Below are 13,824 nucleotides of genomic sequence, written 5' to 3'. Positions count from 1 at the left end.
TGACTTCTTCATCAGCAGAACAGCTGACAAGCATGAAATATGACATCTATTGTTAATTCACAGAATACACATCTCTGAACTCTTCCACTGTTCCTTTCAACACATATCCAGCATTGAGACATTCTGTGTGCCGTACTGACAAGTCGAAACTCATCCCATCGATACTTCGTGGCTCAACTGAATTTGTTTTATTATACAGCGCAGCATCTTTTCTTTATTTTGTATCTATAATTTGTGAATATCTTTATATTAGCAGAGTAAAACCATAATATCCCCTGACCTGTTCCACATAAACAAGATCAACAACATACGTTAAGTCCAAGTAAATAAAAACCTTAAAAGCATCACTAAATATGAATTCCATTTCAGATTTTATTAGATACAGGCATTCATAGATATCAACAATTTCAGGCTGAAGAGATGCAACTATAATAGTCGTGCACATCCAGATAGCAGAGGGATAGAGAGCGTTAGGACACTGACCTCAGCAGCAGGAGGCCGTCCAGAGTGGAACAGCAGCATCTTGTAGACTTTGAGAGATACGTGTGGCTCTTTACATTTAGAATGCACAATACAGCAGCAGAGAGCACTTTATTATGCCTTTCATTGTGTGTCAGAGATATGCAAAATGTGGCACTTAATGCAAAACTACGATTAAGCTCATTTACTACTGCAGTAGAACAATACCTCACTATATTGTAAAGGAAACAGCATACTTGTGTGAAATGATGCATTGCTGACAATGTTTTGCAGCAGCTTTAGTGGATGTCTACCTGAGATGGAGTGGAATGTTTCGAGGTAGAGGCGGGTGGTGATGGAGAAGTGGAGTAGAGTGGCTGTGAGTGGAAGCTCATCCTCCCACTCTCTCCTGCCTATCCAGCACTAACAGCAGCCTCTCTGAGCACCAAACATTATGACCGTCAAGGGCCACTAGATGAAATCAACAATTAGCCACACTGCCTCCGTTTAGCAGAGTAAATGAGTGCATCAGTGTTGGTGGGGGACACAGAAGCCTCCTCTTCACCACAGAGCTCTGGTATTTCTTTGCCTCATTTTGGTGCAATTTTACACTTTGGAATCTGGGCTTTGAAGCTGTAGTGTGCTGCATGATAATACCGATGCTTCCATGTTTCTAAAAATGCTTGTGCGTCTGCTGAACACTATTTCTCGGAGGATCAGGGAGGAGAAATGTAAAAGCAGTTAGTTCCTTCTACCTCTATTCAACGGCCCTGAGAATGTTTTACGGCCTCTTGAATAGTTTCTTTCGGCTCTGGTGTTTGCTGATCTTTACATAGTTACAGCAGCGACAGACGGTGAGTGGAGCTGGCTGCCGGCTGTCTGTGGACAGAGTGAGCTCCGCAGCAGTGAGTGGCAGGGCCTAATGGGACCTGATCAGGAGCTTAGGTCACTGCCATCTCAAATACAGCCATGGCACAGCACACATCAGCGCCACCTCACCTTAGATTAGAGGCTGGAAGCACGGCTGTAACACTCTCTGACACCTCAAAGCAAAGCCTCAGCCGTAGCATTTCAATTACCTTCCTTCCCTGGCTCCTGTGGACCTCAACCTGGCCCTGAGGAGTCCCACCAGGCCCCAGTTTGCCCTGGTGTTAAGGACGGAAATGGCTTTAGACAGCAAAGTAGGATTGTTTTTTGTTCCATTGTATTTTTGATGGGATTACCATCTGAATATATCACTGCACTAAGCATGGAACTGGAAGTGGAAACAACCAGCATAACAAATGCACACAATATTTGGGTCAAGGAGGATGTAGATTTGTGTGGAATCGACATGTGTGAACTCTTAAAGGTTGTACGTTACACACCTGGTCTGAATGTGGAAGTTAAGGCATGAAAGAGGGAGAGACGCCATAAGTCATACATGCATTTATACATCCTCAAAGGCAGTCATTCATTCAAAACAATTCACTGAACTAAAGGTGCAGCTGGTGAAATCAGTCGGGCAGCGTGCTTGGAGCTTTGTCCCATCAAACAGAAATGTCTGTCACCATGGGTGGGACGCCAGTGAGGGATCATGCCCTTGAGTTAGCACTTAGTCTCATACATGTTGGTCTGAGCAGAGGGTCTGATTCTGTCCTCCTCAGGCCAGCAGTGGGACTCAGTGATGTAGGGGCAATTCGTCAATTTGAGGGGAAAATGGTGTGTGCCTTTTTCTAACAAAGGGTTCAGTCTCGGCTGAAGTAAAGCCATGTCTACATGTAGACATGTATTTGTGAAAGTGGATTTGTCTCTTGGTTTTGCCCTGGTGCACATGCACACAGAGGTTTAGATTTAGGTCTGCTTACTGTGTCTTCATGTGGACGTGTGAAACACGATGACATCATCTACTCAATTCACATATGCCCGGTACTGCTTTGTGTTCGAGTGTAAACGCAAACAACAGCGATGGCATTTGTTTAGTAAGGTATCACTAAGCAGCCTCGCCGTATTACCACACATGAGTCACATTTCAGGTTTTACCACAGCAGCTGTGTATCAGAGAGACGTTAAATACATAGGTTTCAAATATGTATGAATAAAGACATAATTGGCTCTTAAGATATGTTTAATATCTTCTCTGGTATTTGAGGTATCGTTGACTCAGCCTTTATGGCCGTCTACAGGCTTGGTGAGTCGTTTTTGCATTGTAGTGTGGGTTTGATCCTTGGCTGGGACGTGTCGAAGTGTCTGTGAGCAGGACACTGAACCCCTAGCGGCTCCCCGGGCAGCAGCCCACTGTTCCCTATATACAGGGATGGGTCAAATGCAGACTTACCGGGATGCATATGGTATAAGGCGTGTTCTTTGCACTGATTGCGTTGCAGACACACCTGGTGGAGCTGGACGTCAGCGTTCTGTGGCGTCGTGTCAGTTTCTCCGCTCACCCTTTTTCACAAATTTACCTTTTTTTCATTCTCCAGTTTTGGCCACATTTTTTGCCTTATACTTTTGAGATCCTAGCTGTTCTGATCTGTGTCAATTGAACTCGTAGTACGATGTCAGCCAACACGTACTAGACCTCTTAGGTTTTTGCGTTCCCCAGATCGGTTAGCCTGCTGGGCTACTACTGGCTCATTTGTTAGCCCTGGGCTCTGAAGCTAGCTAACGCTACGGAGACCACAGATATAGAGGGTCTACACACGTCAAACTGAAAACGGGACAGTCTGTGAATCAGCTTCCACCTTTGCTAATACCTGGACAAGGCTGTGGACTACGGGCTGGAGCCCAATTGTCCACCAGTCCAGATCTGCTATGGCCCCACTCACCTCTCCATCCGACTGTATCAGCTGCGTCTGCCTGGTGGATAAAAGCACAGAGCTGGAAGGAAGAATATCCACGCTCTACAAGATCCAGTATGCCGAGAACCTCATGGACACCATCATCTTCGGTCCATCACAAACCGACACAGCCAGCGACCGTGTGCATGATTCCATCGCTTCCAGTCCTGCTGCCACGGCCCCTCCTCCGGTCACAGCTCCTGAGGCTTCTTGGCTACGGCTCGGAGCTAAGCCTAAAGCCCTGGTCAGCTCCACTCCATCACATCACGAGCCCTGGTCCCTGGTCTGTGCTCGCAGCAGCCGGAGAGGGAGACATCCCTCTCCTACACCCCATAACTTCGATGTCCAGCTGAAGAATGGATATGACGCCCTTGCCCTCCACGACTTCCCTCCTCTGACTAGGGCCTCCCAGCTTCCTACACCATCCCAGCTGCCGCCTCGTGGGACCCACAGCCCCGGGTCCCCCGACATCCCTATGCCAGTCATTACTGAGCACTCCTCTCGCCCCAGGACACGCCGCTCCATACCGTGCTTTACACCAGAACCGCGGCGAGATTCGGTCCCCCGTTCTCTCAGTCCTTGCTCGTCCACTCCACCACCACTGGTTAAATCCTCGCCTCCATCCACGCGTATTGCACGCGCAGTGTTGCCGCCTTGTCCCGTCTTCGCCCCGACGACACTGATAGTCGGGGACTCAATAATCAGGAACACCCGTTTCTTCAACGCGGAGACACACTGTTTCCCCGGAGCAACGACTCCAGACATCCTGCTGAAACTGCCTGGCCTGCTGCGCGCCCTCCCGTCTTCCATTCGGCGAATTATCGTTCATGTTGGAATCAACGATACAGCCCTCCACCAGTCTGAGTTGACCAAGATTGATTTTACAAATCTTTTAAGCTTATTAAACAGCTGTGGCCTGTCTGTTTTTATCAGTGGTCCAAGTCCAACACTCGGCCGTGGATCACAGCGGTTCAGCAGAGTCCTCAGCCTCCACACTTGGCTCCAGGCCGCCTGCAGGACCAACAACGTGAGCTTCATTGACTATTTTAATCTGTTTTGGGACCGCTCTTCCGCTTTTAAGAAGGATGGTATTCATTTTAACAAGCTGGGTAGCCGCCTGCTAGCGGCTAATTTACAGCATGCTGTCCATTCACATGATTGACTGTCTACACCTGGATCCCCTGTCCGCTGTCACTCTTCCTCTACGATCATTCATCAGCCGCATTCATCCCCTACAAGCAACACCAGCTCCCCCTGGCGGCATGGAGGGTCTCCAGCCTCTACCGTAACTTCCACTCCACGACCCATGAACATTCCCGTGAGAATCACAGACCTAGTTATGGTCGGGTTCGAGGTGTTGCACGAGTGATCCGTCCGATTGCACATACCCCCAAAGCTTCCTGTGCTGATGACGACAGTGTCTTCCCCCATCAAAATGTGTCTGATTAATGCACGCTCTGTAACAAACAAGGCTCACATTTTAAATGACTTGTTCACAAGTCATAATTTTGGCTTTTTTATTTCTGACTGAGACCGTGGTGGAGGCCTCCCCGTGGTCTGGAAGAATCAGTTTTCCTGCCAATTGGGGAGCACAGAATCCTATGCTACTTTTTAACTGCAACTCACTAAAGTGGGCCGACTAAAGGCGTTTTACTGTTTTTTAATTTACCGACCTCCAGGTCCTGCAGGTCAGTTTTTATCAGAGTTCACAGACTTTCTGATCTCTGTTATCAAACTCGACAAAGTGCTTCTGGTTGGTGATTTTAATCTGCATATCAATGATACCACAGACTGTATTGCTACCGAGTTTCTCAATATTATTGAATCTTTTAATTTCTGGCGCCACTCACAGGGGTGGTCACACCTTGGACCTTGTGTTCTCTCTGGGTCTTGATATTGATAATACCCGTTGTGAGGACCTACTGATCAGTGACCATGAATGTATTTTCTTTGATCTTTCTGTCAATGCTGACCTCTTGTGTCTGAAACAAACATTCCACTCCCGCATTATTACTCAGAGTACAGCTGATCAGTTCTCTATGCACTTTTGCTGTGATATAAACACAAATCTCAATGATGTTGAACTCTTGATACAGTCTTTTAATGAAAATTGCACCACTTTGCTGGACAAAGTGGCACCTCTTAAGGAAAGGACCAGGGCTGCCTGCAACACTTCTCCGTGGATGACAGACGCTGTCTGCAGCTTGAGACGGAAGTGTCGCAGGACAGAGCGGGTCTGGAAAGCCACCGGGGTAGAAGTGCATTGCTCATATCTCAAATACCTCAGAGTTTCCTTTAATACTGGAGTAAAGGAAGCTAGAACTGCTTATTTTGCCAACCTAATCTCTTCCTCAAAGAGAAATCCCAAGAGTTTGTTTGACACAATTAAGAAAATTGTTTCACCGTCTGTCTCTACATGACCATGCTATTCTGTTAATGATTGGAACAAGTTCCTTACCTATTGTAATGATAAGGTAACAGGTATTAGGTCTGGCATTCAGCCTGGGATCTGTTCATCTACATGTAGCTCCTCGCAATCTCCTGCTGTTCTGGACTCTTTCCAGCCTATCAGCCTTGAAGACCTGCAAGATACTGCAACGCACTATTCACTGGGATCACTGCCAAGAACATCCAGAAGCTGCAATACATCCAAAACAGCGCTGCCAGGATCCTGATGAGAGTCCGGAAGTATGAGCAGATAACACCCATTCTGCACTCCCTACACTGGCTCCCTGTCTCATTCCGGATTGATTACAAAGTCCTACTACTCACACATAAATGCATAAATGGACATGCACCTCCCTACCTACAAGATCTCATCACTCCCCAAATCTCCACCCGCACCCTCAGATCATCAAGCAGCTCGCTTCTCCGGGTCTCCAGCACCAAGCTCCGCACCATGGGCGACCGGGCCTTTGGCTCCCTGACCATCTAAGGGCAACACAGACACTGGTCTCTTTTAAGACTGGCCTAAAAACCTTTTTATTCAGGAAAGCCTTTCTGACCTAAGTCACTGTCAGTTATTTCTTTTGTGTTTCCGTTCATTCACTGGTTTTTATTTTATTATAGTTTTTTTTATGTTTTAACTATGCTTTTTTACCATGTTTTACTATGTACTGGCTCTGTGGCACTCTGAGATTTAAAAAAAAAAAATGAAAAGTGCGTTACAAATAAAATACATTATTATTATTATTATTATTAAGACCTGATGGACTTAATTAACAAAACAAAGCCATCATCTTGCCCTCTGGATATAATACCAACCTCTCTGTTGAAGAAAGTTCTGCTAATTATTGGCCCTGCAGTAACATCTATTGTCAATTCCTCATTGTCTACAGGAATTGTCCCTTCCTATTTCAAACATGCCACTATCCAGACCATATTAAAGAAACCAAACTTAGATCCAGCGTTGCCCATGAACTACAGGCCCATATCAAAACTGCCTTTCCTGTCCAAAATCTTAGAGAAAGTGGTGGCCAACCAACTTACTGCTGCACTGGAGAGGAACAACATGTACGACAAGTTCCAGTCTGGGTTTCGTAAGCAACACTCTACTGAAACCGCTCTCCTGAGGGTTTCAAATGACATTCTGACATGTGTTCTGATGCAGGTGACTGCTCTGTGCTTGTTCTTCTGGACCTCAGTTCTGCATTCGACACTGTAGACCAGTGGTCACCAACCTTTTTAAGCCCAAGATCCCCGACCTCTGCCTTGGTGACAGGCAAGATCTAAAAGACTGTCCAGACCAGGAGTGTTTCTGTGATTCAAAGAAAGGGGAGTGAGTCATGTTTGCGCAATTTTTTTTGGGGCCGCGAAAATCCATTGTTTCAGACAGTTCATAGTGGTTCAATCAGAAAGAGTGTGATTTTGCTCTGTAGTTTTGCTTGCATTCAGTATATGATAACACAAGAGACAGAATTTCAGGGTCACAGTGAAATTTGACAACACAAATATGAACTTTTGTCAAATAAAGAGAGAGAAATAATTGTCCTGCTTGTAAAGGAAAGACGGATAAACTAGCTTTCATATCTGCGTCACTCCAAAATCCTAATTCTTAAAGGGAATAAGATTTTGATCAACATTTACATCTATTTTGTTGTCCATGTAGTTTTTATATACAGTGATATTTTATGCTAATTTGGACACTATCACTGAGATAAAGATGAACTTGTTCAGTGTCAAATATACCATTCAATGGAGAAAAGAACATGAAAAACAAAAATAAAAGAACACATTTCAAGTACATCTTAATTATCGAATGATCAACATTGTATGATGGGCTGAAATGGAAGGCACCCAATGCATTCACAATAACCAAGTCAAACTAGGATTACAATGTACAGAGAAAAACCCTATAGGACTAGATCCGGACAGGACTTTCCGCTGTGACATGATTTGAATCAGTCTGAAGTTGCTTTCGCGCTGCCTGTGGAGTCTGTCGATTGTGCACACGTCTCTTCAGTTGCATGCCCTTATAAGGAGCTGGCGGGGCGTTTCTGTATGCAAATCCAGGTGCACGCGATTTAAAAATCCTCATTCGGGGGAGCACAGCTGAGAACACTTGTGTATGAACCCATTTTCAGGCGTTGGTCTTCCGAAGTCCGTAACAAAACATTTCAGAAGACACTTCAGAAAATGTTCCAGAATGAGGCCCAATGTGTTTCTGAATTTATTTTTATTTTATTTTGGAGAGCGACAGGGAAAGTCTCAGAGATCTGGCATGGCGTTAGACTGGTTCACATCTTACCTCAATGACAGAAGTTTCAATGTCTCTGTGGGTGATTTTGTGTCTGTTACCTCTCCACTGTCTTGTGGCGTACCGCAGGGCTAGGTTCTGGGGCCTCTGTTATTTTCTCTTTATCTGTTACCTTTGGGACCGATTATAAAAAGTTACAATGTGTCCTATCATTTATATGCGGATGATATCCAACTCCATCTGTCATTCAAACCCAGCGAGGCATTCACATTAACTCAGCTCCTGGACTGTGTCAATGCCATCAGAGACTGGACGGCAGAAAACTGCTTACAACTCAACGACACTAAGACGGAGGTCCCAGTTATTGCTCCAGATGAGTTTCTCCCCATGATCAGGCAGAGTATTAGTCCACTCTCCTTTGCTGCCCATTGCAACCTGCGCAATCTAGTGATTTTCTTTGATCGATCCATGTCGTTTGACCCCCACGTTAAGCAGCTGTCCAGGTCATGTTTCTTCCATCTAAGAAATATCAGTAAACTGAGATCTGTAGTATCAACACCTGATTTAGAGATGATCATACACACATTTATCTCCTCTCGCATTGACTACTGTAACTCACTTTTCACACCACTCAGTCTGCAGGTCATCCAAAACTCTGCCGCCAGATTACTCACCAGGACAAATCGACGGTCTCACATCACCCCCGTACTCCGATCTCTCCACTTTTTAAATTATAAAATAGCTATAACTTTGTGATTCTGTCAGGGACAGTAGAGAAGGCCCTGACGGCCCACCACTGCAATCACATCTGATACAGAGGGTTTACAACAGGGGTGTCCAAACTTTTTTCACTGAGGGCCAGATACAGAAAAATATACCAAGGGCTGGGCCACTCAGGTCCGATCGCCTCACCCCTAGTGTGTTAAAGTGAGCAAAATCAATCAAATTTGGTTCTCAATGTGCTTTTGTTCAGATTTAACAGAGATGTTTGCTCACGTATGTTGAGCCGAACAGACTCATTATTCAAATAGAAGGGAGTTGAGAACAGCTCGATGTCTCTCTCAATGAGAGAAAAATATTGAAAGCCATGGCAGCTGGTGAAAAATGTTCTAGGTAGGGCTGTGCCACATCCAATCAATTTCAGCAAACATCCCAGTATGATTTAATGCTATATAAATGAAGGTATCAAACACGTATTGCTACTTTGCAGTTAAATATTTAACATTTATTCCAACATGAAAAAAAGCAGAAAATAACACTTTGACAAACACGTCAGGACATCTTATTTACAGCTAGTAGCTTCGCATGTACTGCTTCCCTTTCCTGCTAGTCTGCTGTCTGATTGTGAGGTCAGGCTGATCTGATATCAGCACTGCAGTTTCTCCTCAAAGTTCTCCTCTCAAACGGCTCTTGGAGGAGTAGTGCTCGCGCTGGAGCTCGCGCCCGCCTGTAGAGACTCGTCCGGACGGGAACGCGCAGCTTGGGGCAGAACCCCAAATAATCATCAACTCCCCGAATCGATTCTGCCCCAAGCTGAATCTATTTGAGGGCGCTGATTGGCTAAATTGTATGTCACACATTTATATCTTTGATCAGCAATTGGCTAAACTGCTTCACTGCTCTTTTGGGCAGTTTCTCCAGCGCCCCAGAGCTGCTGAGACGTGCACACGCAGAGAGGACATGCAGGAAAAGCATATATTTACCGCAGATATCATATTTTACACATATTACTGGGTGATTCCATATTTCAAAAACACAAATATTGACAATTTGTATAGTTTATTATTGTTATTATTATTCATTTTATTTTATTTGTTGTGGCTCAAGGTGGGGCGGCGCCCTATCGCCCTCTATTGACCAGCCGCCACGTAAGCACTGACTGAGTTCTGTCATGAGAGACCACGGACACGTTATCACGGACACGTATTTCCCCCTTTTAGCAGAAAGGTTGGCCTTTGGAAAAACAAATTTGACTTCGGACTGCGTGGGGAAGTGCGCAACATTGAAGTTGCGTAGAGTGACCATCGCCACGCTGGACTGTCTTAGCACAGAGGGCTTCTTGGTGGGTGATACGCTGCATTTTAATAGCCTCACCTCCGCTCTCTTGCGCTCACCTTTCATAGCTGGAGCCCTATCTGTTATAACTCCACACAGCTTGTCCCATCTTGTCAATTGCATCTGACACAGCTTCAAACATGTCCTTACCTGTTGTTGTGCTCTTTAGACTCCTAAAATCAAGCAGCTCCTAATGCAGAAATGATCGTCAACTCCCCGCAAACAAATTAACAGCTGTGCGGTGTCTGTGGCATCTGTGCTCTCATCATATGCAATGGAGTAAAACGCAAAAGCACGAGCTTTATCTGACACTTGATGGTTTAGGTTAGCTGACAAGTCTTCGATTCGCCGCACAACTGTGTTTCGGCACCAGTGTAGGACGTGTCATCATCCGGGGCTAAACGTTTCTTTGATTGCTCTTATTTTGTGGAGAAGCTGCCTTGTTCAACACAGTATCTCCACCTAGTGGTGAAACTAAGAAGTACAATACAGTCAAGCGCAAGTTTCAAGTGTGGGCCATATTACATTATATTTTTAGAAGTTGCTGCGGGCCAATTAAAAATGGACCGCGGGCAGTACTTGGCCCGCGGTCCGTAGTTTGGACACCCCTGTTTTACAACATGGTGCAAACCTCTGGTTACACTGAAGAACAGGAAGGCCACATTAGACTTCAACAGAAAACATCTGACAAAGACCGACCAGTTTGGGAACAAGATTCTTTGGTAAAATGAAACCAAGATGAACTTGTACCAGAATGATGGAAGATAAAAGTGTGGAGAAGGAAAGGAACGGCTCATGATCCAAAGCATACCTCATCATCTGTCTGACATGGTGGATAGCATGTGTGGCTGCCAATGGAACCGGGTCACTGGTGTTGATTGGTGATGTCACAGTAGCAGGATGAGTTCTGAGGTGTTTGAACCATCTGCTCAGATTCAGCCTAATGCTGCAAAACTGATTGGACGGAGCCTCACAGTGCAGATGGGTTATGACCTAAAACATACTGTGAAAACAACCCAAGAGCTTCTCAAGGCAAAGCAATGGAATATTCTTCAATGGCCAAGTCAGTCACCTGATCTCAACCCAAGCAGGCGTTTCACTTACTGAAGATGAGTCCTGGAGTCTGGAGTCTGTAAAGAGGCAGAATTCGAAAAATTGTGTCACAGTCCAAATACTTATGGCCCTGACTGTATAACATCTCATGCACACAGTAAAGTTACATTACCGTACACTGAAGTGAACAGCAACTTCTCCCGTAGAAAAATTCAATAAAAGGCTAATACTAAGCTCTTTCGTTTTTCACATTGTTTTCACATTATGGAAGAAGATATTTACTTCTGTAGCATTTTACTTCATTTTCAGTCAATATACCTGCTTCTCAGTCAGTTACTTAAAGTCTCCCCCTCCTCCTCCACCTTTATCCACAAGGTTTGCATACAAATCCAGACCGGTATTGCAACCCAAACACTGTGTGAGGCAGACAGCTGCTGGCAGTAATGGGCTTTCTCTCTGCAGTTCAGAGGAGCACAGGGCGCTGACCTCTATTTAGATGCCCAGAGAGAGAGAGAGATAAAGTCCTGTGATGAGGACTCCCCTCAGCCCGACCAGGTCACAGCCCAACTGTCAGTCAGCAGCACACAGCTCAATCTGACTGACTGACTCTGTGTGTGTGTGTGTGTGTGTGTATTCTTTGAAATCACAGCAAGTCAACACCTGTGCATTTTATTAAAATGAACCCAGGAGTCCTCTTGTTTCTGTGCAATCCAACAGGATATCGAAACTCGGCTAATTTTCCACCTCAGACATCCAAAACCAGTGCTAGTTGCTTTGCGTCACATCCCCCTGAGCCCTTTTCTTTCCTCTTTTTAAACTAACCTCTCAGACCACCTCTTTCAGATCCAGCGCTCCAGAAACAAGCAGATGAAGGAGATGTTCCCAGAAGGCTTTGGGATCCATCATGCTGGCATGCTGCGGTCTGACCGCAGCCTGATGGAGAGCATGTTCTCCAAGGGCCACCTCAAGGTGCTGGTCTGTACTGCCACCCTGGCCTGGGGAGTGAACCTACCGGCCCATGCAGTCATCATCAAGGTTCTCTTTTCTCTGTTTTGCTTTCTTTCATGCAGTCAGTTGCCTTGGTTTGTTTCTTGCTGTCTTCCTTTCTTGCTCGTAATTCCTGTAAACAAACCTGGAACCAGCGAGGCAAAGTAAGCAGCTGCCCTGAGGTCTCAGGCCTTCAGGGACCCCAACGGCTCCAATTACTTCCTAGTAATTTCATTTATTTCAAAGTTGTTTGCTAACAAACAGCACTGAAGCAAAGTATTCATTTAATGGTTGAGGGCCTTAAAGTGTCTCTTTTTTACACACACAAACTTCATTTCTTTCTACTGAAGACATCAATCTTTAAAAACAACTCATAAACATCCAGCTCTGTATTTTTATTAAACACTCGACTTAAACAAGCGTTTCTCAAACAGGAAAAACTAGTATTTGTGGAAGCAGAATAGTGTGTGTGGGAGTGAACAAAAATACACTCCAATGTGTGTGTGTGTGTTGATGATAATGAAGGAAGATGTCAGCAGTGAGGCTCATTGATGTGATTTAATGGAGCTTCATGCTACAGAGGAAGAAGAGACATCAGGCTTTCATACACACACAATACTTTTTAGCAGAATCAATTCATTGTTGATGTGGTTCTGTACATGGTGACAGAAAAATAGCAGAAGAGAGCGCATTCCCAAAATGACTTGAATTAATAAAAGTAACACGACAGAATACTTTTTACAACTATGAATGTAGAAGCATTTACAATCTATTTACAAAAAAATCTAAATAATATTGAAATGCTCATTGTTGTTAAACAGTTATCTGAATATGCTGAAACTGTATCGGCATCAAATCTAAATAACTTCTGTCTCTTGTGTGAGTAACAGGGCACTCAGATCTACGATGCCAAGCGCGGTGCCCTGGTGGATCTGGGCATCCTGGACGTCATGCAGATTTTCGGCCGCGCTGGTCGCCCCCAGTTTGACAAGTACGGTGAGGGCACCATCATCACCACCCACGAGAAGTTGAGCCACTACTTGACCCTGCTCACCCAGCAGAACCCCATCGAGAGTCAGTTCCTGGACAGCCTGGCTGACAACCTCAACGCTGAGGTCAGTCTCCATCAGCCCTGTTTAGACAGGAGTACAAGTGATGTTTTCTTTATTCTGCCAATCTAGATGCAAAATTGCTTTCTTTCCTCTCTGAAAAAATAAAGGCAGTTGTGGAGAGGAAGGTGTGGAAATGCATGTTTTGCTGCAGCAGGAAGGAACAAAAATTTAACCAAAATATTTATCCTTTTGGGGAAAAACTAATAACATATTAGCCTCTGTAATAGGATTCTTAATTACCTGTCTGCAGTTACATGTTTTTTTTAATTCATTACTGTTAAATAAGTAATTTAGTTTGGAATCTTTGCATTCAGCTTATTAAACCCCTGCTATAATGTGCTCTTTTTCAACATCTTGCCATGTGATGTATCAACATGTATCTTAGTTCTTTTCCCCAAAACAAATTGAGGTTCGAAAGTGACCCTCCTCTGGCAAAAATAAAGGAGGAGTCACCTCATATCTTGTTCTTTTTTGGTGGTTCCATTTAGTACAAATGAACGGAAATCATTTCAGCATCAAGCCTTTATCGGATCACATATGACATCATTAAGTTGACTTTACAGAGCATACCATGCAAATCAGTCATCAGCAAGATAACAATATACGCCAGAAAATACAAAGTAAGAACAGAATTTATGGGTGA

General features: G+C 44.7%; 1 protein-coding gene across 2 annotated transcripts in view; it reads left to right on the top strand.

The window, feature by feature from the left end:
• ascc3 (activating signal cointegrator 1 complex subunit 3) overlaps nucleotides 1-13,824 on the top strand; it is a 246,923-nt gene that overhangs the window by 138,779 nt on the left and 94,320 nt on the right. For both annotated transcript variants that reach the window (XM_079276288.1, XM_079276289.1), the window contains exons 15-16: nucleotides 11,926-12,117; nucleotides 12,960-13,184. In XM_079276288.1, the coding sequence (XP_079132414.1) occupies nucleotides 11,926-12,117; nucleotides 12,960-13,184 (417 nt within the window). The remainder of the gene's footprint in view (nucleotides 1-11,925; nucleotides 12,118-12,959; nucleotides 13,185-13,824) is intronic.

Source organism: Melanostigma gelatinosum (assembly GCF_949748355.1).
Source record: "Melanostigma gelatinosum genome assembly, chromosome: 9".
NCBI lineage: Eukaryota > Metazoa > Chordata > Actinopteri > Perciformes > Zoarcidae > Melanostigma > Melanostigma gelatinosum.
The sequence above is the reverse complement of the archived record's forward strand: the minus strand, read 5'-3'. Positions and strand labels throughout refer to the sequence as shown.